Source organism: Charadrius vociferus, unplaced genomic scaffold (genome assembly GCF_000708025.1).
Source record: "Charadrius vociferus isolate BGI_N301 unplaced genomic scaffold, ASM70802v2 scaffold244, whole genome shotgun sequence".
Classification (NCBI taxonomy): Eukaryota; Metazoa; Chordata; class Aves; order Charadriiformes; family Charadriidae; genus Charadrius; species Charadrius vociferus.
Genome location: NW_009648822.1, coordinates 1272660 through 1299153, shown reverse-complemented (window position 1 = coordinate 1299153; position 26494 = coordinate 1272660). Strand labels below are relative to the sequence as shown.

Sequence of the window (26494 nt, the reverse complement as noted above, 5' to 3'; positions counted from 1 at the left end):
TGCCCATGGCAGGGGGGTTGGAACTAGATCATCTTCAAGGTGCCTTCCAACCTAAACCCTTCTATGATTCTATGAGGAAATGAACACAAGAAGAGTGCAAGGTTGCCTTCTCCTGCCAGATATGGCCCATACGTATCCAAGGTGGTGTAGCAGTAGCCCAGGGAGAGAAGTCCTCCACCACAAGAAGCTCCATTTGGTTATGCCTGCACCATTCACTGTGAGTTTTTGCGCAGTGGGTTTGTGAGTAAAGGAGGAGAAAAGGAACAAGTCTGAGCTACTGAGAGTGGGTCCAACAGTTACTAGAGCCAGACTGGGATCCTATGGGTGGTGTCCACATCTTAGAGAAGGCAGGTGAACACACGGGTGAGGGTGAAATCCTCAATATTGAGGGGCAAGTCTCTTCCTAATTGTAGGAATTGTAAATTTTGCAGAAGAGGGTAAGAACGTGTGGTTTTCAATGTAATTTCTATTTGTGAAGTAATTTTGGGGTTATTCTATATGTTTTGATCCAAATACAAGATAATACTGAATGTAACTCTAACTTTTTACTGCACAATTCTGTTTCTTTTCCTGTGCATTGTGTGCATGCATGACTAAAAAAATCCGGAACCACCAACTATAAAATCTAATCAGAAAACCACCAACTATAAAATCTAATCTAATTGTAATTTATTCATAAAATTCATCAGTATTCTGATGTCCTTCTCACAGATGTCGGTGTACTTGCCAAACTGAATTGTCACTCAGAACAAACTCTTGCCTTCCTTTCTCAGGGTCAGTGTTGAAAATCAGATACTGAAATATGGGTTTACTACTCGTGAAATTACTATTTTGGAAAATGATGATCCTGGAGGAGTCTTTGAATTTTCTCCCTCTTCCAGAGGTCCCTACAGTATCAAGGTAGCTATCTGAGTAATTTCTGAATCATTATGGACAACTTAGTTTCAAGAGAGTGCTAGAATTTTAGTGCTGGATTTTCTTTTTACAGGAAGGGGAGTCAGTGGAACTGCAGATTGTCCGCAGTAGAGGGAGTCTCGTCAGGCAGTTTCTACGTTACACTGTGGAACCGAGAGACAATAACGAGTTTTATGGAAGCACGGGAATTCTGGAGTTCAAGCCTGGTGAAAGGGAAATCATAATTACTCTTCTGACAAGGATGGATGGGATTCCAGAGGTAAAAATTAATATTCTTCTCTCTTCAAATTGTGTTCACAGCCACATTAGTTTGTCACTTATTAAAATTTTAGATATAGAAGCAGAACAAGTGTGTAATGGCTTTTCACCAAAATGCCTTCCCAAATTCCAAACCAGGGATGCCTGGAATAATAGCTGTTGTCTTTGGGTTTAATAGTCCTCAGTGGATTTTATTCTGTGAATTGAAACAGTTATGTTTTTATCCATGTAAGTTTTTAGCATCCATGACATTCAGTAGCATAGAGCGCCATTGTTTAGTTGAACTCTGTGTGAAGAACCACTTCCTTTTTGTTTCTTTCCTAGTAATTGTCTGCTAGTTTCACTCAGTGCTCCCCAGTCTAGACTAATATTTGCCGTACAGATACATCGATGCAATACTTTTTTTAATGTTCCTTGAAGCATTACCTGTGAGCTTTTTTCAAGGAATATAGAAAGTACAATGTCCCATTAGATTAATAGAGCAAGCTGATACATTCTTTTTAAATTAGTGTGCTGTCAATGGTTTTACAATCTTTGCTTTCCCTGTTATAAAGCCAGAAACATTAAAAAATCTTACAGAAAATAAAACTTACCTTGTAAATATATTGGTACCAGTGAATTGATGTGATTAATTGATGTGATGATAAGTCCTTGCCTATAATAATGCTAGATTTTTGGAGAAAATGGTCCTATCAGAGATAGAAATTTCTGGTTATTTCTTTGTTCTGATGGCAATGTACAAACTCAATGTGCATGTAGAGAGAGTGTGTGATTTCATGTTGTTTAAATTTGTATCTCTTTCTGCCTGGCTAGGGACTGTGGATGTTTGCCCATCTGTTTCGGATACGAACAATGAATATGCATTTTTATTCTGACTGAGTTTCCCTCTTCTAGCTGGATGAGAGATATTCTGTAGTACTCAGTGGCTACAGTGAAATACCAGGAAAGTTGGGGAATGCCACAAGGGTCAATATAACCATCCTGAAGAATGATGATCCACATGGTGTCATTCAGTTTCTACCTGATGAACTATCAGTTACAATAAAGGAAAGTAAAGGAGAAGTCATCTATACTGGTAATTCTTTTTCATTAGAGTTACTGCTTTATCTGCTGCCTGCCCCTGCAAGGCTTCTTTTCTCCATTTCACCTTTCTAGGGCAATATCTGACTCAAGTCTCCACTCAGGAGATTCCAGGGTGGTACAGGGCCAGCAGTGGAGGAGGGTAGGCATGGAAAAACGGAGGGATCAATCCGGTAGAGAAAATTCCAGAGAGGAGGGATGGAGTATTGATGTGCGTGCAAAGTGCAGCCTGGAGGTGGTTGCTCTGCTTGTGGAGCGTGAAGAATTGGGTGCTGTGTGAGAGAAGAACAGAGCTAAATCTTCATATAGGCGACTTCAATTTATCTCTCTCTATTCCATTACCAAGTACATTTACAGGCAAAAAATAACAAATCTCTGCAAGTGTGAGCTGCTTTAATGGTCTGTCTTCGTGTGTCCTTTTGTGTAGTGTTCTCACATATTATTAGTTTTGCGAGAAGTGGATTTGCTTGTTATTTCCTTACCTTTCTCTTTATTTCAGCTTTGCTGACCTTTTTCAGTTTTATTTGTGTTGTTCTGAAGGTGCACACTGACTGTATATGTTTGCATTTTTTAGCTGCTTACAGAGTTGTAAGAAACCAAGGAAACTATGGCAATGTTAGTGTGTCCTGGGCTGTTGATCCAGCATGTACCAACGACATCTATCCAGAGCAAGGGACTATTTCCTTTGATAATCTGGAGTTTTCAAAAAACATCACCATTTACTCACTGCCAGATGAGGTAAACATTTTTACAGTGTTTTTGTGTGAGTATATGGGACAAAGAGCAAGTGCTAAAACATTACAATTTAAGGGGAAAGAAGGAATGTCTGGTTTTAAAAAGCCTCATAAGAATTTGCAGGAAAAATTAAAATACTTGGGTAAAACCCTTTGTTTGGATAGCAGGAATCCTAATTTTTATTTTTTATGCTGATATATTTGGAGCAATATAAAAAAGAATTAAAACAATTAATAATAAATAAATTAATCCATAAAACTAAATTACATGTATCAGAAGCAGGAAACTGCAAGATAACTTTTGGGTCACCTGTACAACAGTAAAGATGAGGGAACTTATTTACAAGGATTTTAGACTGATGATGATTTCTGTGTAACTGTGTGAACTGTCATTTGTTATGCCTCTTCACACTTAAGGATCAATAAATAAAAAGCAACACTGAGAAATCTCTGGTTTGTTAACCGCCTCAGTGGTTCTTTTTAATTTTTTCATTGTTTTGTATACAAGAAATTAATTTCATTACTAATTTCTCTTTCAGGTACCTGAAGAGATGGAAGTATTCATCATCAATTTATTCAATGCTACTGGTGGAGCCAGGCTGGGCAATATAACCAGTGCAATTTTACAAATTACAAGGAATGATGATCCCATTTATTTTGCAGGTTAGATATTATTGTTTTTAAATGCAGAATACATATACTACCCCAAAAAGTTTTTATTGACAGACCAGATCATTGAGAAATCCTAATCCCAATGGAGCTAGTATGAAACATTCATATTTTTGTTGTGTTGAATTTGTATTTGTTTCCCTCAGAACCTTCCCTTATTTTATTTCATTATTCTTTTTGTTGATGCTGGGATTGGTTCTCTTGTACCCGCATATTCTCTTGTACCCGCAAGAATTTCCTTGCCTTTACCACGTATGCCTTCTGTTTTGCTGAGGAGAAGGATCATCCTGGGGAGGATTAAGAAAATAAGCTACATGCAAGGAGCTCAGGCTTGAACTCAGGTAGATTTGTTGCTTGTTTATTTTCAGAACCTCTGATGGTGAGTGTTAAAGAAGGAAGTGTTGCAAACTTTACAGTCATACGGAATGGGTCTGCTGATGCTGCTGTTGCTGTCCAGTATATTACTGTTAACGGAGATGCAACAGCTGAAGAAGGAGACTTTGTTCCCACTGGAAAGAGCAGTGTCATTTTCTTCGATGTTGGAGAAAGAGAGCAGAACTTATCCGTGTACGTTAATGATGACGATACCCCTGAAACTGATGAAACATTTTATATCTTCCTTTTGAATTCTACAGGTAAAAGTAACTATTTGATGTGCGTTTAGTAACTCTCTTCTTTTTTTTCCTGCAATTTTTCACCGCCTTGGTCTTACCATAAAGCAATATATAAATGCCAAGTACTATATGAATAAGGTTTGCTTCAATTTCTACACAATTACTGTACAGAATGTGTTTGGATTTTCATCTTGCATTGTTTAATTGGAAACAAAAATCAAATGATGCAGCTGAAACCTTTCCTGCAAAAACAATTGGAGTGAAAGTCTCTTTTCAAATGTAAATGCTCCAAATTAGATGGGGTTTTGACTTGACTACAGAAACACAAGGCTAAAGAATGTTAGTAGTGCAGCAGTCTTAGTGAAAGAGGGATTCTTTTAGATTTTTTGTCATGCTCCAGTGTATACTACACAAATGCCTGATTTTTGTAAAAACAAACAGAACTGCCTTATTTTAGAGGAAAACCATGTAAATTGGCCTCTGTTTTATTTTTGTAGTAGTGCAATGTATGCATACATTTTTTTCAGTCTGACATAGTTTTGCAAGGCTTAATCTACAGAAGAATGTGTTAGAAATTACCCAGTGTAGCACCAGTAAAGAATGGGTTTATAATCTTAGAAATAATATTGTCTTTTTTTTTCCCCCCCTAAAAAAAACCCCTAACATTTATTGGGATATGGTACACAATTATTCAGCACATTCCTATTTTTGGAATAGATGTCTTCTGGAATAAACCATCACTGCTGTGTAATATTAATAAGAAAATATAAGTTAAATGTAAGAAATAGGTAGATTTTCCTGGGCTCTACCTGCTTAATAAAGATCTTCCCCACCCCTAGTTCTGCCAAAACTCAAATTTTAATGATTTACTGTCCTTCAGGTTTTATTATTCTGTAGCTGAGAGGTAATAAGCTGTGAACATGCTGCACATCTTTGCAATGCAAACAAAAATTGAATTGAATAAGCCATCAAAACAATGACTGAGACTTTATGGGCTATGATTTAATAAAGCAAAGGAGAACTGTCACAGTTAACCATCAGACTATACCTTCATGTTAGATCTGTGTGGTAGGTTCACAAAGTAAAATACCTACCAGGGATTCAATTCAAGATGAGGAAACTTAAAATTAGATTTCTTCATTTAGACATGTGTATTAAGTGTCTTAGCCCTCATTACAGTCTATAATGGTGTGATTCACTGATTCTGAGTACTTCAGGTCACGCTAAAGTGGACGCCCTGTGGCTGGTCTATGAATTGCTCACGAGGCTTCATTGATCTCGAACTGCATCTGCCCTAGACGTTGGTAGCAGGCAGCCAGAGAGTAGTAGGGGAATTTTTAGCAATTATCTGAGTATAAGGTAGTCTATGTGTTTCCTGAGATCATCTGACTTTCACTCTGGTACCCAGGTCTCTTGCAGAACGTCAATGTAACAGAGAGGATTAGACAAAGCCATTCATCTCCCTTCTCATTTTTTCTCTTCTTATTTTTTCTCTTCTCTTCTCATTCTACTTTGCTAACTTTCTTCAGGATTTACTGGTATTTTCTCTTACTGCTGTATTGGGAACATATGATGACTTTTCTCCTGGCACACTGGTCCTACAAGAATGAGTATCTGCAGGCTCCCTTTGCCTCTAAAAGGAGGATCATATCATCATGCCTCTCTAGAACCACTAAGATTCTCTACGGATTCCTGAAAGCAAAAAAAAAAAAAATTATCTTCCTATGATCAGTTGCATATATTGGCCTTGATTGTTACATCCCTTTTGAAAATTGTGTTGGGCTGTTGTACCTCAGAGAAAATACAGATAGAGGTATATGAAATTAAAGCAGTAAACACATTGTTTACTTTGGAACAAAAGCTAGTCTAATGCTCTTAAATAGGGTGAAAAATGGGATGGCAGTGGAAATGTAGTGTACATCTGTGGATACAGGAAGGGTGTTAGAATGTCCCTACAGCACTAATAGATGTATGGAAATCCTCCCAGCTTCCTCTCCACTTCACAGGTATCACATTTTTTGCTTTTCAGATGGGCTGTGATATGGGTATGAATAAAACCTTAGACATTGTTCTTAGCTAGTATTTAGTTTAAGTGCAATATCTCTATTCTAGGACTAAAGGAGAGCTGGAATCTCTGAATACGTATCTTTTTCTTTTGACTTGACCTATCCATCAAATATGAAACACTGCCTCTAATACAACCCTTTCTGCTCAGAATCACATCTTCTCTGGTTATGTCACATATATTTTTCCTGCAAATCTTATGTCCTGCTCTCTGCATGAGTTGCTACTTAGTATTTTTACTCTAATTTGCCTGTTCGTGAATATCTCAAATATTGTTTTTCACTGATTGTTTTATCATTGTTCATTTCTTTGTTTCCATAAAAGCAGTTCGTGTGAAAAGGAAACACCATCAGATTTGGGCTTCCCTCCATTTCTGATTCCAGTTTTGATAAAATTAGTAAATTTTTTTTTTTTTTTTTTTTTTTTTTTTAGGGGATACTGTTATCTTTAAGGCTGGAGTGGCTACAGTTGTTATTGAAGCAAATGATGATCCTAATGGAATTTTCTCCTTGGAACCTTTAGAGAAGCCAGTGGAAGAAGGCAAAAGTAACAATTTTTTGTAAGTAACTTTTAAATAACAGTTTTGCGCTTTTTTTTTAACTGATGTGGTACGTTATGGATAGTACTTTGATCTAATTGCATACAAGTTTGCATTGATAAAATGTATTACAGAAAAATAACTTTACCAAAGTTTGGTTTAAATGATTTGTAAACATATTGAAGACACCGATTGTTATATTTTCAGGTAGACTGTGCATATTAAAATGTATACATAAATTAATGTTAAAATGTAAATAAATAAGACTACAACGTTGTTGTTTTGTCTCAGTAGACTTTAGTTACGGAAGTATCTAGAAGATTGAGCAGGATATAACCTGGACTAACAGAGAAGTAATAAAATCTTTTCAAAATACAGCTAAATACAGTTGCGTGGTTGTTTGCTTCTTTTTGCATTTTACTTTGAAGCCTTCCCCTACAAACAACAACCTATATTACTGTATTCTTTCTGTTAGTTTTACTTCTATCTGTTAATAACAGATGGAAGTCTGTACTCCAAGTCCAGATGTGTCTGTCTTCTAGACTGAAAATATTTTACCCTAGTCTGACCTCTTAAAGTATTTTCCTCCTGGCTGATAGGGTGTGTTCAAGTATGAGAAGGGTTACAAAATGAATTTGTGTGGCATCTTATATTGTTATGTTCCATGCAGTTGGGATGGGATTATAATTTGACAAAAATACTGTTTTTTCATTAAGAAACTTCTATACGGGATATAAAGAGAAGTTAGGTCACAATAAATGTGATAGTGGGAACAGTTAGGGAAGAGGCTCTTTCATATTTGTTTAATTATCTTTCATATCTTTTTATTTGATTTTTTTGTTTGTTTGTTTTAAGGCCTTGAAGCAGGTACCTTTGTGAATTACATCTGTATGCTTGTGTTACATATCTGTAGAATGAAAATCCTTGAGAAAAGTGGATATTAAATATATTGTGTGTTTGGTTTTGTTATGTTGCTCTTTGGGGGTGGTGGTGTTATAATCTTATTTGCAGAATAGAAAGTTTTGATTTGATGGTGTGAAGAATGATGATTTGAACTAAACATGTTTATATACATCTGTGTGGAAGCACATAATACCAAGATCACCAACATTTGAGGACCCTGCTCGGTCCTCATTGATGAAATACATATACTAGGGACCTGTCCTTCCATAGCCTCGCTGCTTTGGCTATTGTGTCATAAATACCAAAACGGTCAGAGTAAGATATAATCTGACTGCTGCGAAGAGCTATGGCAGCACTGACCTTTAAAGGGAGTAACTGGAGTTACTGCAGCAGTGCTACACAGCTGGGGTAGACCACCCTGAATAATGGCAAAACCAGAAAAAAACATTGGAAGCAGAAACACCATAAATGTGTCGCTGTGCCTAGACTAGTTTTGCTGAACTAATTTCTCAGCCTCCTATGGTCTCACTTTATTTTTGTTATATTTTACTGTGCAAGCAGAAGCACACTTTTAATATGTAAAGCACACTGTTGAAAAAGATACTATATGCTTCAGTTTTTATTTATAATACCCTTTGGAAATAGGTAACATTATGTTACCAGATAGCTATACAAAAAAATAAAATCTTGTTTTTATTTACTACTTTCTTATTCTGGAATAACTACAGATTTCTGAAGGACATACAACATAAACCAAATTTAATACCAATGTAAGAGTTTAAGGAGGCTTGGTCATTAAAAGGAGAAATGTTTGTGATTAAATGGAGATGACTCTCTTTCTTGTCTAAGGGTGGCCGGGCATATCAGGTTTTAATTTTTACTTGCTGAACTATTATACATTTGTATTTATTATTTAGGTAATAGAAGTGCAAGACAAACTGATATTTAGCTTAACAGTACTACTTTGCAGGGACCTGCATCGGTTACTTTTTTTCTAAGGTACCTGTGGTATACCTGGGAGTGGAATTACGCTGTGAAATTGCTGGCCTTCAGAGAGTTTGTGTTATTGTGTTATTGTTCATGTGTGTATTTATTGCTCATGCTTATTTAGAATGTTGTATATTATTTTTCCCAGTAAGAAAGTTCAGTGTAATTGTGTTTTCCTTTGGTAGTGAGTGCTGATGCATACCTGCCAGGACGTTCACTCTTTCTGTATCACTGAACAGGGTTTTGAGACGTAGAGGACACTTTGGCAATGTCTCGTTGACCTGGCAGCTCTTTGATAATGGCTCTGCGCTGAGGCCAGGAGAAGAGTTCCATGAAACTTACGGGACTGTGTACTTCATGGATGGTGAAGGTTCAAAGCCAATAACACTCCGTGCTATTTCGGATAGAATTCCTGAATTCAATGAATTTTACTTTCTAAAGTTGGTGAATGCTTCAGGTATTGTCTTCCATATCACCATTCCCTTCATATCTGGTAGAAAAGAATTTTGTTTAATCAATCAAAAAGAAACCAACCCTGGAAAGAGCTTTGCCTTGAATCATATCTTGATATCCTATGCTTTTCTGGTAAGGTTTTAGGTTTTATTTTTCATTTAATCTTAATTTAGGTGTATGAATGCAGTTATTTGGTACCTGTATTACTGTTAAAGACATTTTGGTGGTCTGACCTTTACAAAGGATGCCTCTTGCTAATTTCAGAGGTGTAGGTCTTCGTGTAGTTGAAGACAAAATAAAGCTATTAAAGGTTATGCATGTCTACCATAATGGAGGTTGGTAGGTTTGTTTGTTTGCTTTTTTCTAGAGGAGGTAAAATACTTATAGTTACCACTTCATATAACTTAAATTACAACTGCTACAGGTCTGTTACTGAGCAGAGTTCCAAATCACCTGGGCTCATTCCACCTCAGTACTATTTACGGTCTTCTGTGCCCAGTTGCAACTGAAAATATGTATAATCCGTAAGTGTGTACAGGAGATTTCCTACGTATAATAGGTAGACCACTGCAGACTTTGAACATGGAGGCTCTATGTTCACATCACAATCTTTGTGTCACGAATTTTTACTGTGCAGAAATAAATGACTGACGGCAGGACTTGGCAGCAATTTTAATGCACAATTGGTTACTACTTCTGTTTCAGAGCCAATGGGCCAAATTTTGCCATTCCATATTCATGTAAGTCTTGGAGTAATATGAGAATTTAATTTGGCCCCATGTCAATTTGGCCCATAGATATTCAAATGAATCAAGGGTAACAGATCTCATTGACTAAATCAGAAAAGTTGGAGCTAATTGTGTTTTAGCTGAAAGACAAATGGGTGTTTTGCAGTTGAAAAATAACGTTCTGCTTTGTTTTCTATGAAAATTGTCACTAAAGTGTTTTAAAAACAATAAAGTTAAAATATGTGATTATTAAATCAGAGCATTTTCTAAGAGTTCAGGGGCTCTTTAAAGATTTAAGCCTCTTTAGAAAGATATTTTATTAAAGAAATTTTAAGTACTTAGTAGCTTTTTTCAGACCGGATTGTTTGAAACCAACCATTAACTTTTGCTCTAACTTTCATTTTATAGGTGGGTCTCCTGGTCCTGGTGGTCAGTTGTCTGAAACAAACCTTGCTGTCACCGTGATGATCCCATTCAATGATGACCCTTTTGGAGTCTTTGTTATAGACCCAGAGAGCCAAGACAGAGAGATAGTGGAAGATGTTCTTTCTGAAGATGATCTTTCCTATATTACAGACTTCACCATCTGGAGACAACAAGGCACCTTTGGTGTTGTCCGTTTAGGTTGGGAAATACTGTCTAGTACCTTCCAAGCTGGACTACCATCAATGGTAGACTTCTTGTTGCTGGGATCATTTCCAAGTTCAGTACAGTCTCAGCCCCACATGAGGCGCCATCACAGTGGAACAGATGCTTTGTATTTCAGTGGGAAAGAGGATGCATTTGGGATTATTGGTCCAGAACACCTGTACAATGGAAATACTGCAGTAACTAATTTTACATTTTCAGCGTGGTTAATTCCTAACGTCAGCACTGATGGTTATATAATTGAAAAGGATGATGATAATGGGACCTTATATTACGGCGTGAAAATCCAAACAAATTATTCTCATGTTTCTGTAGTGCTTCATTATACAGCATTAGGATCCAATATGACATATATGGCTAAAGCAACAATCCAGAAATATCTGGATGAAAATACTTGGCTTCATCTTCTGATTACTCTGGATGACAGTATAATTGATTTTTACATGGATGGAATTCCAGTTCTGGGAGGAATGAAGAGCCTTAAAGGAGAAGCGATTGCTGATGGTGAGCCAAAAGCATGCATTATTTTTCTCCATATGTAAAGTTCTGTGGTGTATAGAAGAGTCTAACTCCTTGACAAGTATATGCAAGATACTAAAATTGTTATATCTGATTATTTAATTGAAAAGAATGGATAGAAAATGCTGAGGATTTTCAAGAAGCTATGGAAATTAGAGCTGGGAAAGTTAAAAAAAAATCAGAACTGTAACAGAGCTTGCATTGCAATAATTTGAAAATAAATGAGTAGTCTATAATCACATTTATATATGTATGCTTATCATCTATACATGCAGTTATATATGTTTGGAATGAATGATTTCCATAAGATTTACAGCACTGTAGCTGAGAAATTACTTTTTTCCTCTCAGTTTCTGAAACAAAATACAATAATGATTTTATTTCTAGTTGTGTATTATATTAGAATTAAGCCAATATCTTGTAAGCAATAGAATTTTTTGGTGTGTAGATTTACTTAAGTATGTATTTACATGATATATGAAAATTATGCCTATAAGTTTAATAGCGTTCCAAGGAACATTAGCGTGTGTACTTCAGTTTATCTAACTGGGTGGTCCCAGACGTGATTTTAATCATGAATAACCATTATAGACATTCACTCTGAACTAGCATCGCAGCAACCAGAGAAGTATTTTCCTTTATAAAATCAAATATTATGTGTTTGGAATACATTTATATTTACTCTTTCTTTTGCAGTTCCCCACTCTTTCATGTGCATTTTTTTTCTTGGGGATCATCTCCATCCTTTTTCCTTTCTTCCTCTCACCTTTACTGTCACATGTTTCTTTGGTGGGGATTGGCAGTGAATGATTAGCAAATTCTTGAATGCAATCTCCTTTTCTGTAATCAAAGAAGGAAAATTAAAAGTGATACAGTGATGTTAAATGCATATACATCTATATGCATATATGTACACAAACATAGAGTGCGAATAGGGAGGAGACTTCTTTAATTGTATAGTACAGTATTTTATTTCTGCCTGCAAATTTCCAGTTGTTGAAGTCTGAGAAATAAATTTCCCTCTGTAACAAAGTAGTGCCTCTGCAATTAATACTTTCCATCACACTTGCAGTATTGTAGCTGAGAAAGGATTTTTTTTCCCCCTCAGTTTCTAAAACAAAGATGTGTGAAATGCAATAACACTTTTGTTGCTAGAAGTATATATCTGAGTCATTGTAAATTTTCTGTATTAGCGGAGATGGCATATGCTCTGTCTGGAGATACTACAAGTATAAGGTAAGGATTCGGTCTCTCTCCATTTAATGTTGGATACTACACAGTGGTGAACATATAGTACCACAGTTTTTGTCACCGTCCTCCACCTTATGCCCTGGGACCATCATCAGTTGCTGTGGTTGCTCAGTGTTGGATATATGCCAGTACATTCAAGAAACTTTCTTCCAAAACCAGAAAACAGCTGGAAAGAAGCGATATCGATGTGTTTTAGCACAATAGGAATGAGTATGACCTACCAGCTTAGCATATTTGTGGAAAGGACAGCTGTGGTCCTATGATTTGCTGAGTAGAAGAACTGTTTTGAGACAGAGAAATATTAATGCTGTTGTAAAAAGCATTTGGAATTTGGTGTATATTTCTGGAGTACATATTCCCAGTGTGTTAGGGGAAGAGTGTGTCCAGAAGGGCTAATGTGGTGATGATGAGTATCATCGGAAAGGACCCACTGTCCTAGCAGAGAGAGACAAAATGGGCTCTGTTTAGTGAAACAGAAGCTGAGAGGTGTTGCAGTGGTGCTCTGCAAAGCTCTATCTCAAGGAAAGAGAGGGGGTTCCAAGTCTCATAAAAAGACGGGATAGTGACAATGTGCTAGTAGAACTAGTAGGGCAAAAAACCTGAACAGTCTGGGATGGGGTTGTTTGTCCTGTGGTGATGTACCAGTCACACTGGGATGAGACTCCAGGAACCTCCTGATTTTGCATTTCAAGATCGATATGATTCCTAATCCAGGGATGGTAAACAGTTTACCATTGATGTTTAACAAGTAGCACTATTCAGCTGCAGATTTATTACTTTGAAGAAATAAGATGACATAAGGGAAATTGTAATTTCCTTCTCAGGTGCAGGAACAGTGAGAATTGGAGCAGGAATCAACGGCAGCAGTAGGTACACGGGGCTAATGCAGGATGTAAGGCTTTATGAGCGTAAATTGACCCGAGCTGAGATCTATGAACTCCATGCAACTCCTGCGAAAAGTGATGTCCACCCTGTCTCTGGGTATTTGGAGTACCGGCAAGGAGAGACCAATAAATCATTCATTGTGTCTGCAAAGGATGACAAAGAGGAAGAAGGAGAGGAATTGTTCATCCTAAAGCTCATTTCTGTGCGTGGTGGAGCTCGGATTTCACAAGAAAATACCACAGCAAGATTAAGAATACAGAAAAGTGATAATGCTAATGGTTTGTTTGGCTTCACTGGAGCTTGTATTCCTGAGGTAAGGTGTCCATAAGAAAAATTATAGGTGATGTTTTGGACACAGAAAAATTAATGGCAAGACCAGTTGACCTGCACAGGGCCTTGATTTCACTTTTTTAGTTTCTGTAGGTAAGCAAAGTTTTTCTAGAATTTAGAAAAGTGTAAGTAATGTTAATACAGGCTCAGTCTCACTGGCATTTGCAGTATCATTTTTAAAAATCCCACCAAATTATTTTTGTTAAGGAAATTGATCTTATTACGTAAACTGAAGACTAAGGTTTAAATTTTTCTAGAAGAACATTTATTTCCTTTATTTCTGTCACTGGGTTATCAAATAAAATATAAGGTTTAATTTTCTTTTTTTGAGAATGGATTATTAGAAAGACGTATGTTTTATTTTTCCGGGTTACATGATGTGTTTGAAAGAATTTTACTACAGGTCATGCAATGACAAGTTGTGATGTATTTTTCCACAATCATAAGTTACAAGGTATAAACAGCATATGTTTGGTGTGAATTCAGTTGATACTGGCTGTGAGTTGCCCTTTTAAAAAACATTAAATTGTTAGTTGGTGGTAGCCGCCATATAGACAGTATATAAACTTGCTACTTTTTTGGGGAAGGGTTGAAAGAAACATAATTCATTTTTACTTCGTTAATCAGTTATGAGGGAGAAAGACAAGATACCTGTTTCTATTGGTATTTGGTTATTTTGTAAAACAAATTTCAGAATACTTTCCAATTTGGGAACTCTCGTGACCGTCTAATTACATTCTTTCTAACTGAACTGCTTGCGATGTGTTTGAGAGTAACCATCTTGCCTGGGTGATACTGGTTTTCAATTTGGTTCGGTTTGCATTCTATGTGCCTACCATATGGTACGATAATAGATTCCTTCAGTTTCAAGTGCTGCTGATACTACTGTAATGCCACAGATCATCAACCAACCGTGAAACGGAATTAAAAATTTATATGGCATGTTAATTGTTTTGCACTTATCTTACGTCCATTTCACCAGAGAAGTATTAGAGCTGTCAGTGATGATGCAGACACACAGCGAGGTTTTATCAGTAGTTTAATTGCTTTATGTGTGTATCTGTCTACTGGGCAGCTGACGGCACATGCAGTATCTGCACTGTGATGTACAGCAGCTCTGAAATTTATCTAATACTTAAGATAGCTTTAGCCTTTCTGGAAATTTTCAATTAAAATTATTTTCTATTTTAGTTCTCTTATCATAACTTTCTAAAATATGTGGTCAGTATCAGTATCTGCTTTGTTCTAAATATGTGAAATCGTTGCCACTGAAGTCATGCTCTCTGTGAAGAAAGAGTTGTTAAGAGGACTGTAGCACAGAATTTTTTCAAAGTTTTTCCTCAGTGGTGTTAGTATAGTTTAATTTTAATGTATCTTTTTTTTTTTTTCCCCTGTAGTGTTTCTGGTTGGGTAAAGGAGGAATCCAAATCTTTCTTTAAATTTTTGCTGGTGAAAATTAAAATAATTGAAATTAATATAAAACAGTAGCTTCAGGTGCTTCTGACATGTTCATTTCAAGTATATCAATTCTGTCTTTGACATGTAGTTTGGATTAAGGGACTGTGTCCAAACGAAACCACAGGGTATAGTTATTAGCTCACCTTGATAATCCTCAGAGAGATACTAGAAGCTGTTGCAAATTCCAGTAAGATTGTTGTGACCACTATTAAGTTTAGTTTCAGCTTCCTACCACTCCAAAAATAACACGACAGCATTTTTTTTTACCTGAACATTTGACTAGTGTTAGAGAATTCCACATTTTGCATTTATTGCTTTGATTTACTTCGACAATAACAAACATTTAAATTTCTTGCTTTCTTCCAGACTGCTGACGAGGGTTCCACTATATCCTGTGTCGTGGAGCGTACAAGGGGAGCGCTCGACTATGTGTATATAAATTACATTATCTCACAGGTTGATTCCACTGGCATTAATTACTCTGTTACCGATTTTTCTAACAGCAGTGGCACTATCACATTCCTTCCTTGGCAGAGATCAGAGGTAAACCCTACCTTCCCATTAACTATTCATCCTGTCCTTTGCAAACCTGCTGGAAAATACCTTCTGAGGATGCTTGACTGGTTTTCCTACTCGAGAGCATTTCCTTCACGTGGCTTTTGTTATATTTTGCAGGGTTCTTTGCATCCCTGACAACAAACAAGTGATATGACAGATGCTTATAGATCTGTGTGTGTCTCAGTTCAGGGGTCACCACGTGTGCATGTATGTTTGAATGCACATAATAGATGAGATATCTTTGCATATGTGCATATGTTAGGTGTATGTGTATCTATATGTATACTTGAAGTGTAGACAGTCCTGTCCTGAAATAATGGTTCCAGCTACTTTTGAAATTGGAAAACGATCAGGTTTTGTTCTGAGTGTTGGAATTCAGATTTCTCTCCACATTAATTAAATAGACAGCAGTGAAGTTCACTGCTCTAATGAAGTGTCTTGCAACTGCTCTTGGCCACATTCTCTCCCTTTTGCTTAATCTGTTTCTATGACCTCAGTCCTGACCTGCCGCACAGGAATTTCACATTTATTTGGAGAAGAGGTGTGGGACCACAATGCTGTAGAAAGTTAATGTGTGTTTTCTATCAGCCTTCGCAAAATAGAAAGGGTGAATTTTTAGTAGAAAATGCTGTCCTCACTCTGCTGAAGTCAGTATGGACTGACTGAAACCCACTGGCACCATTTGAAGGGGTCCCAGTGGCTCCACTAAAACCGTGGATATGGTGTCGGTTAAACAATGTAAGTGATTAGAGCTTGGCAAAAGCTTATGATACTTGAAAATAGTTTGTTCATGTTCATTCAGCTTTAATTCTCCGCTGAATCATATTCCTGCATTACATACAGTCATATAAAGCAAAAATTTCCAAAGCTTTTCTAGTCTGGCAGCATGGATGCAGCCTGCCTTATTCCATCTAGTGGCAGAAAAGGGCTGGCATACCTTCTTGCTCCACTGCTGTGTGGTCCAATTTAATGTCTACATTTGAAGGAGTTAATGGGCATGGCCCTAAGAAAGAGATTGGGAGCAGTTGCTGGTCAGGTGAGATATCCAAGAGACTTTCTGTTGATGTTTGTAAGCTATTTATTACCATGCCTCTAAACATGATCAGCTACATAAACCATTTCTTTGATACATTTTTCTGATCATATCACAATATCTAGAAAGCTGGAATTGTTTGTGGTAAATGAACCTAATGAAATCCAACAAAGGCAAGCATAGGGTCCTGCATCTGGGGAGGAATAACCCCATGCAGCAGTACAGGTTGGGGGCTGACCTCCTGGAGAGCAGCTCTGTGGAGAGGGACCTGGGAGTCCTGGTGGACAACAGGATGACCATGAGCCAGCAGTGTGCCCTGGTGGCCAAGAAGGCCAATGGCATCCTGAGGTGCATCAGGAAGAGTGTGGCCAGCAGGTGGAGGGAGGTCATCCTCCCCCTCTACTCTGCCCTGGTGAGACCACATCTGGAGTATTGTGTCCAGTTCTGGGGCCCCCAGTTCATGGAGGACAGGGCTATGACGGACTATTTCTGTGTATTTACCTCAATTTTTGCCATGCTGTGCAGCACACAACAACGCTGCAGGGAGATGATGGAGGCAAAGATGAAAAAGCTGATCCACAAGTACCTCATCCCACCTCCAGAAGAGGGTATTTGTACCCTGTTCTCCAATTCGTACCTGCTGTGAAAGTCCCTAACAGGACCTTTGGAAAGAGATCTCCCTTCTCAGACAGGCACTGCGTGCCACCAGTGCTGATCAAGTGGTATAAAGCAGAAGGGGTTATCTTTGCCCAGAGAGGTGGGGGAGTCTCCCCCTCTGGAGCCATCCCAAACCCGCCTGGACGCCGTCCTGTGCCACTGCTGGAGGTGCCCCTGCTCTGGCAGGGGGTGGACTGGGGGAGCTCCAGAGGGCCCTTCCGACCCTCACCAGTCTGGGATTCTGGGATTCAGCAAATATGTTAACCTGTGCAGAGCAGGGTATGTTAATTAATAGTGTGATCTGCAATCTCAATTGTCAGGTGGCATAAAAAGCTTGCTTTACTTGCTCTCTAAATTTGAGTAATCACTGTAATATCTTTTCAGAAGCACAGTTTCTTCAAGATTTTGAAATCTATCAGATATTTCATTTTCAATATATGAAATTTTAATTATGCTTATCTTAAGATAAATAATAAATAATTGCTTGCTTGATTATGTGTTTATGTAATATGAAGCACTTGAGAAAATATGCCCTCCATCTCTGGTAGCTTGGTAAAGTTGTTTTTGGAACGCATATTCTAAGCATAAAATATCCTAGAAATTAGGTTAAATTACATTAAAAACAAAAGTGTTGTCTCTATTACTTTCAGACCTATACAGCAGATACAGCTGACTAATCAAAGAATTTGATGAGTTAAGCAGGGTCATGAAACTCCTAAGTGATGTATATTGCATAGTTTGATTTCTCCATGATTTGGTCCTTCTCTAGGTCTTAAATTTGCATGTTATTGATGATGACATTCCGGAGCTAAATGAGTATTTCCGTGTGACATTAGTCTCTGCAGTGTCTGGAGATGGAAAACTAGGTTCAACTCCTACCAGTGGAGCAAGTATAGATCCAGAAAAGGAAACTACTGATATCAGCATCAAAGCCAGTGACCACCCATATGGTAACAATGATGGAGATGATACAGTCTTGTTGCAGATAATTGTATAGTTCTAGCTCAACAGATAAAAACTTTGCTTAGCCTTGGTAGTTGAGGAAGCAATGCCAAGTGTTACACTTTATCTAACATGAGATTAATTCATCATTTTTATACAACAGTGAAAGCTGAGTTAATATTCTTGAGAAGGTTACAAAAAGCCATCAAAGCTGCCCTGACCAAACAAGCGATGGTTCCCTTCTGAGAGCAGATAAAGGTTACATGTAGTTGAGCCTGTGCAAGTTTTTCTTAGATGAGAATTCCAGACGAAGAGAGAAATTTCTGCATGCTCATTATACCAATAAGTACCCAATGCTATGACACATTCAGGCTTTTTTGGGAAGATCTGAATTCATTGTTGTGCTGTGGCTTTATGACTGATATGGATATCAGTGAGAGAGGGGAGGGTAGAAAGCACATCCCTGGAAACAGCATGATTGAGTCCTAACAGCATATCAATAATTGTTTTTTAATTTCAGAAACATTAAATGTAAATCTTATAAATAATTTGCTTTCAATTTATTATCATAATTTAAATGTGGTGCGAGAAGCCATGTAAATAGTACTTCTCGTCTGCCAGGTCTACTCCAGTTCTCGGTGGGGCCACCTCCTCAGCCAGGCGATGAAATGATTCTGTCAGCCTCTGCTGTGCCCCGTATTACTGTTAAAGAAGAAGTTGGACACGTCAGGTTACTGGTAGTTCGTGCACAAGGTCTTCTTGGAACAGTTCTGGTGGAGTACAGAACAGTGCCGCTTACAGCTTTCAGTCCTAAAGATTATCAGGTATGGCCATTGCCAAGGTGTGTAATTATTTTGGAATTTATTTAGATTTATTTGTCCTGGAGGTACACTTCGGTTTAAGTATTTTAGCCCAGCTGTGATTCTTTTCACAGAAACACTTTGCTTTGTATGGTGATGTGATAAATGAATGTGTGATACTCACTTTACAAATATATATGTGACTATTGCCTCATTTCCATGCAGCATGTTGTATTTCCTAGGAAAGCCTCTGGTTTGATTTTTTTTTTTTCTTAAGAGAATTGTTAGTGCAGCCGCAAGGGATATTTGCTATTGTCACTGAATATATCAAACTTTATATGAGCATTCAGGTGCATGTACAGGTTAAGATTATATCTGTACATAATATGATTTGTACATGTTCACCAAAAGAACCTGCATATGCTTGTCTAACTGATATTTGTGCAGAAAAATGTAGATGAATGCAGATGCTTGTAATCCTGTGAGTTCAGGTGCCTTTTCTCATAACAAAGATTCAGCAGATTTTTTAAAAGCTTAAGTGAAGAAAAGTAGATGTTTTGACAAAGACAAACAAAATCAAGGTTCTATTTCGCTTTTCATATGGATGAAAACATTAGACTTGAACAAAAATGTGAATAGCCTTCATATTGCAGGCCGTCGTGGGCACACTGGAATTTCAGCCAGGAGAGAGATACAAGTACGTTACTGTTAACATCACTGATAATTCTATTCCTGAATTAGAAAAAACATTTAAAGTGGAGCTGCTGATTTTTTCAGAGGGAGGAGGTAAGGCACATCCATCAATCCATTGGTTGTATTTTCATGATCTCTACTCATCCATTAAAATCTTACCTTTCTTAGGTGTACTATTTCTATGTTATTTCTGAAGACAAACAAACACCCCCACATACCACAGACAGCTGTAATTTTTCTTAGGAAATAACTGTTCTTCAGGTATTTTGTTCATCATTGCTGGAAACCACATCTCAAAGAAAGTGTGGTATTACCATACATTAGGTCATTTAAGGGCAATTACTGCTTTTCACATTATGTAATTTGGTTTGTAGCAAGAATTGAAATACTGTAAAATATATATTAATTTAAATTAAAAAAAAATCAATATTTATAAAACATTTAAGGCTAAACAGCCAAAGTGGGTTTTTGATCTGCCACTTGAATGAAAACAGTGGATTTGTGATACACTGGCTCCTAATTTATTCAACTGGATTATAGCAGTAGGAGACTGTGGGTGTTGAGAGGCTTCAGGAGTTCAGTTGAGCTGGAGAGGTTGCTGGTAGCTCTGTGGAAGAACAAGAGAAACACTCGAAGGAAACCCTGGTGTGAGATATTAGTGTCACAAGGGATGGCAAGCATCAGTGCTCCTGCCGCATAAACCCACTCAGCCCTTAAGGAATTTGCTTCCATCGGAGAAAATTTTTAAGTGAAATTGCAAAGCTGGTTGAAAGAAAAAAAAAAAGTTAGAAATCTTGGCAGCCATAAAGTGACTTTTTAACTGACACTATTATTTTTAAGCAATCCAGAAAAGCAATGTGATGCCTTCTGGGAAGTTATATCATACTGCCTTGAATGTCCGTGGTGCAATGTGGCGCTATGGTGCAACGTAGTGATTCTTGTGATAAAAACTTCAGACCTTTAATGCATGTAGACTTTTTGGTCAAATAGTTGTTTAGTTAAACAAACTTTTCTCTTTAGTTTTTTTTGGTTGGTTGGTTGGTTGGTCGGTTTTTGGTTTTGGTTTTTTTTTTTTTTTTCCAGAAAACTTACGGCTAACTAGTAATTCACTAGGCACATACCCTCTTAACACAGACCCTCTTTTAGGCCTTTTCAACACCATTGCAAGCACAAAACTTAGGGAAAAGTCTCCATTAGTTAAGCTTTCTGCACATTGTTCCAACTGTCTGAAACATGTTTTCAGTTTGTGAGAAAATATTAGAATAAGAGAGTTTGGGGAGGTTTAGCGCCTGTTTTTTTTGTTTGTTTTTGTTTTTGTTTTTTAATTCACATTTCCAAATTCTCCATTACAGACCTCATTTAGGAGTGAGAAAGGGGAAATGCAAAGAGGGGACACAAAGAGGGAAAGAAAGGAGAAAACAGAGGTGTATGTGTTTTCTGACCTTCTGACCTCCCATTGCTATTTCCAATGTCATAAATTAAATAAGAGGTGGCATATACTTTTTTCTGGCTTTTATCAGAGATCCTGTATGCTTTCATATCCAAAATTGAATCTTTCCTAGAGTACTTCCCTCTCTTTTCGTGTTGTCCAGAAATGTTTAAATTACTTTCTGCTTTCTCTTTATTTATAAATGTATATATCTGTATATATCTGTATGTCTGTCATCTTAAAGTTGCTGAGCTCTTTAGAAATGATGGCAGTGGTAGTGGTGATGGGAACATGGATTTCTTCCTTCCAACTGTCCATCAACATGGTAAGCAATTTCAATTAATCCTATTTTTTATTGCTAACTGTAATATCCCTCATAAATTACTATACAGACACAACTTATCAGAGCGTTACTTTACTTGCAGTTACAAGTGATTAATTTAGATTTATCATAAAATTCTGTCAAAACATACTTTTCCATTTTAATTTAGTCATAATTTCAATAGCAGTCAGTGTTTAGTGTAACACAGAAAATAACAGCTTCTATACCATCAAATCTACGTTGTTGTAAAATACAATATAGTAGTTCCAGAAGTACAATTTGCAAAATCAGATTTGTTTGAAAATTGTTGAATTTTCTGGAGAGAAAAAAGCACTTTTGAAGGTAATTTAAAAATTACCTGCTTGTGTGCTTTGAAATGTGCTTTATGTTACTTTTATTCTCTGCCTGTCAAAAAAACTGTTAAAGTAAGCTGCATTAGATTTTTTAAAGGAATGTTTTGATTGTTTTTAATTTCTTCTCTTTAAGTTTGTATTTATGTCATGACATACAGAAAACAAAGATAATTTAATACTGAGAAAATTTTAAAAAATACTAGATGCAGAAATAATATAAAATCTGAAGGAAAACCCTAATCATATAGGACTTCAAATTAAACCCTAAAGACCTCAAAACGTTATTTGAGCACCCATTATCCAAACTGAGTAATTTATTCCCCTGTGACAGCCTGATTTTCAATTTTATGTGTAAATGCAAAGGATTTCAGTTTGAATCTGAGGCTAAGTCTGTGGTTGAGCCACTTTTTGGAGCTTCCTGGGGTTTTTTTGAAGTGCTGCTTCCTTTTACTAGAAATGGTTTTCTTATGTGCCAGGCTCTTTCTCTTTCTGAGCAGCAAGTAATCTCACTCAAGACAATCTCTTTAGTAGTAGGATTTAGTGGACTTGTTTTTTTCTTTGTATATCATTCTGTTTTATGTTAGGGTGAGACCTGCATTTGTCCAGTCTACCTGCTTACAAACAACTCCCCACCATCCTGAATTCTGCTCCATTTTCATTAATTAGACCTGTAATTTTATTTCTGTTCCTCTCTTAAAATATTCGTATTTATTATATGTTTTTGTTGCATCATTCCATAGAAGGGCTGCCAGGACTGCACAATTGAAAGTCAGTTCCTTATCCATGTGGGTAGTTATCACGCATTTCAAAAAGCCAAAGACAAAAAAGCTGGATCCTCCAGTCATGCTCGCCTGTGTATTTTTTGTAACATATTTCTCTAGCTGTTTTCTTTCGTGCAAGAAAAGATGCTAGAAAAAAAAACCCTTTTTGGCACTTGCATTTAACAGCTAGCTTGGGGATTGCGTCCCACATCCTTGTGACTATTGAGGCTTCTGATGATGCTCATGGTGTGTTTGAGTTCAGTACTGAGTCACTTGCTGTGAATGGAACTGAGCCTGAAGACGGAGAGAGCAATATTGTGCTGCAGGTTAGAAAGCTTCGAGTCTCATACTGCTGGGCAGTCCTCTTCTGTCTCTCTTTTTGCTGGGTGTTCTGCAATGATTTTGCCCTAAGTCTATAGGGTTTGTAACAACTTTACCATGTACATCTGTTTTGCCATTTCATACTGAGTTTTCTAATGTGTACAATTCATCTTGAAGCTAAAATGTTGTAACAATAATATCCACAGGTTTAAAATTACTTCTACTTGTTTACATTTGAGGTACTGCTGACAAAATAACAGTGTTGATGATACAACAAATAGAGCAAAGCTGAGATAATAAAGATGACTCCTTTTTAAAATGTGATTTTATTTTTAAACCGTCATGTCAATGGCTTTGCTTAATTCCATCTCTTACTTTCATGTTTTCCTTTGTCATAGAACAAAAACATGCAGATCTTTATATTTTCCACTTAGGTTGTGAGAACACATGGCGCCTTGTCTCAGGTGACGCTGCATTGGATCATAGTCTGTGATCTTACCAAAGACCTGGTCTCTACGGATGGGAATATCACGTTTGATGTTGGCCAAGCGAGAGCAAATATTACAGTACAGGTTTCTCCTGATGAAGTTCCTGAATTGGATAAGGTGTTTTCAGTTTTGATCATCAATGTCTCCAGTGGTCGTCTTGGAAATCATACTAACGCAACATTAACTATTTTAGCTAATGATGATCCTTATGGAGTCTTCATCTTTTCTGAGCGAAACAGACCAATAAAAGTTGAGGAAGAAACAAAAAATCTCTCCCTGGCAATAATAAGGCGTGGTGGTCTCCTCGGTACAGTAATGGTAACATACAGAACTATTGGCGATGATGAAAAGTCACCCTTTCTTCCACCTGATGTTGTCAGAGCAACAGAGGGAAAAGATTATATACCCATTACAGGTTATGTGATCTTTGCAGCCAATGAAAGTGAGGCCACAATATCTTTGCCCATTTTGGATGATGATGATCCTGAGAGGTCAGAATCTGTTTTTGTGGAGTTAAGCAGTATTGTATTGATCGAGAAGGTACAGGATCGGCCAAGTAAGTATCTTACAGATGTAAAACATACAATTTAAATGTAAAGGCTAATATTTATATCTAATAGGATTAAATGCAACAAGTTAAATGATGAACTTTTTACCTCTGCCAGTCTCTGTATAGTTAAGAAATCTCTGAGTTACCGGCCTTGTGGGCTGTTGGCATATATTTCCTTTAGTGTGGTATTTTGTCGGGGATGGATGAGCACTTCTTTATCCATTTTGCATTGCTTTATCCAAGGTCTTTCAGGCCAAATATGTTACAGTATTGGTTTTGTGCACTAGTACTTGTTCATCTAGTGCTGTTTCTGTAATGTTCAGTATTAGGAAATAACTAAGCTAGTTTTGCTTATTGAAAGCCAAAAAAGTCTTTTAAAGTGGTGTAGAATTAACAGCTGCATGTTGCTTTTCTAGTGTAGAGAATGTTTGCTTCATCCCTCATTCAGATAAATTCAGATCATTACAGCCTGATTTGTGCTTCAAAGCTTCTCGGCATGTCTAATTGCTGCCCCCACCCCAGATTAATCTTGATGTTAAGGGAAACTTCAGATATAATTCTGCTGGGAGATTGAAATCTTATATATCATCACAGCAAGTGTAAAAATGAAATTCTTCTGAATTGTATTGATCTTACTACCGGCCTTATGGAAAAATAAACAAATAAATAAATAATTTCACAGTACCTCACCTCTTAAAAAAAAAATTATGGCTTGTATGCTCCACAGCACAATATAATAATAAGTTATTAAAAATTGGGATTTTTCTACCATAATATAATTCAAACACCAAAAAAAAAAAAAGTATGTTGGTGCAGTTTGTAGCTATACTGTGTCCAATCCTAAAAAAAGATAATTTTGTTGAAAGCTAGTGGCGACTAACCACTAAACTTGTATATGTTTGTGAACGCTATAGCCATAGAAAGCACGTATCTCAGGCACCCCCTCACTAAGTTTTCTTTATGTTTCAGTTGTAAATTCTCCTCGACTTGGATCAGTGGGTGAGACGATAGCTCATGTAATTATCAATGCCAATGATGATGCTTTTGGAACGCTTCAGCTTTCAGCTTCAACTGTGCGAGTTGCTGAAAACTATGTTGGACCAATCATTAATGTGACCAGAACTGGGGGAATATTTGCAGATGTTTCTGTGAAATTTAAAGCTATGCCAATAACTGCAACAGCTGGTAAGAAATCAGAATAGCAGAAGTGTGCAGTCTATGTTAAAGTGGAAAGAGCTAAGTATATGATACTTATATACTTAACATTTAATACTAAATGTAACAAGTACCCCAAAAAATAGTAGTGAGACGTTTACTGACTCTGCTTAGCAAATAGGAATCCAAGCCCTGTGGGAGAGATCACGCATCAGCTTTTAGAAAGCTCTGTGTTGTGGTTTAGGCTGGGCTGACCAATAAATGACCAGGACACTCTGAGACATAGAGGAATGAGTGAAGAAATTGTGTTTGCTTCCCTAGTAGCCCACCACCTCTTCAAAAAAGGAAAATAAATAAAAGTAAAAATTACTATAGTAGTATAAGTAGCTACTATTTAGTCCTGTATATATATTTATACCCACCATGCATTGCTTAGATGAGCTTATTGGAGAGGAAGTGAGAGTTGGGGACTCAGCTGTAAAACAAACAGGCAAAACCCAATCAAAACCCACAAAGACTTGAACTTCTAAAAACGGGAGGTTAAGTTCTCCAGTTGGTCCCTACTGTAGAGAAGGTACATAAAAAAAGAGCAAACTTATGAAGTGTGCAAGGTCAAAACCACTTAGACAGTTACAAATCAAACCCACTGTTATTTCTGGTGTGTCCAAAATGGAATAGGCGTGTGGTACGAGCTCTGAGAACTGGTCTTTTAGTTTCTTTTTTAGGTAACAGACTTTTCTAAATAAGTATGTAGCTAGCTTGATGTCAGCATATGCTTTCAATTAGTTTCTGAAGCAGAGCCATTATCTAGTGTGTCACAGTTGTTCATCTAGACATTCTTAGAGACAAGTTTGCCTAAAGTGAGGTCCACACAAAAATGTGCCCTTTCCTAAAATCTACTTTGACAAAGGTTCTTCTGTTCACTTTTATCTCTTGGAAAGCCAGAGAGCAATTAGAAATCAAAGGCAGAAACATCTTGGTAGTGTGATCTTCTCAATGGAAGACAATAATGGAACTTTTGTAAGTACTTCTTGGTCTAACACTGCAAACTTTGTTTTGGTGGAGCCAAGTTTTATTTTAATCCATCCAGACATCTAAAAGGCAATGGGAAATAAAAAAGACTGTGTTGTCTGGGTCTGAGGATAAGGAAAAAAACCCATAAAACCACGGAGGAATGCATGCATTACTGACGATGTTCAATACACTGAACCATAATGCATTAATATTCTGTGGTTTTTTATATTTTTGCTTGTTTCATCTACAAATCTAGGCGAGGACTACAGTGTAGCCTCATCAGATGTTGTCTTACTAGAAGGAGAAACAAGTAAAGCTGTGCCAATTTATATAATTAATGATATCAATCCTGAAGTTGAGGAGTCATTTTATGTTCAGCTGCTG

At 37.1% G+C, this 26494-nt stretch overlaps 1 protein-coding gene across 1 annotated transcript in view; it reads left to right on the top strand.

Moving 5' to 3' along the window:
* Positions 1-26494, top strand: part of GPR98 (G protein-coupled receptor 98) — a 272395-nt gene that overhangs the window by 26128 nt on the left and 219773 nt on the right. Inside the window, exons 11-29 of the mRNA XM_009886852.1 lie at positions 774-900; positions 989-1174; positions 2068-2248; positions 2828-2991; positions 3527-3650; positions 4025-4291; positions 6767-6893; positions 9002-9219; positions 10352-11095; positions 13186-13559; positions 15401-15577; positions 18052-18232; positions 18846-19048; positions 19678-19810; positions 21391-21471; positions 22769-22908; positions 23338-23947; positions 24911-25126; positions 26367-26492. Coding sequence (XP_009885154.1) covers positions 774-900; positions 989-1174; positions 2068-2248; positions 2828-2991; positions 3527-3650; positions 4025-4291; positions 6767-6893; positions 9002-9219; positions 10352-11095; positions 13186-13559; positions 15401-15577; positions 18052-18232; positions 18846-19048; positions 19678-19810; positions 21391-21471; positions 22769-22908; positions 23338-23947; positions 24911-25126; positions 26367-26492 — 4379 coding nt within the window. The remainder of the gene's footprint in view (positions 1-773; positions 901-988; positions 1175-2067; positions 2249-2827; positions 2992-3526; positions 3651-4024; positions 4292-6766; positions 6894-9001; positions 9220-10351; positions 11096-13185; positions 13560-15400; positions 15578-18051; positions 18233-18845; positions 19049-19677; positions 19811-21390; positions 21472-22768; positions 22909-23337; positions 23948-24910; positions 25127-26366; positions 26493-26494) is intronic.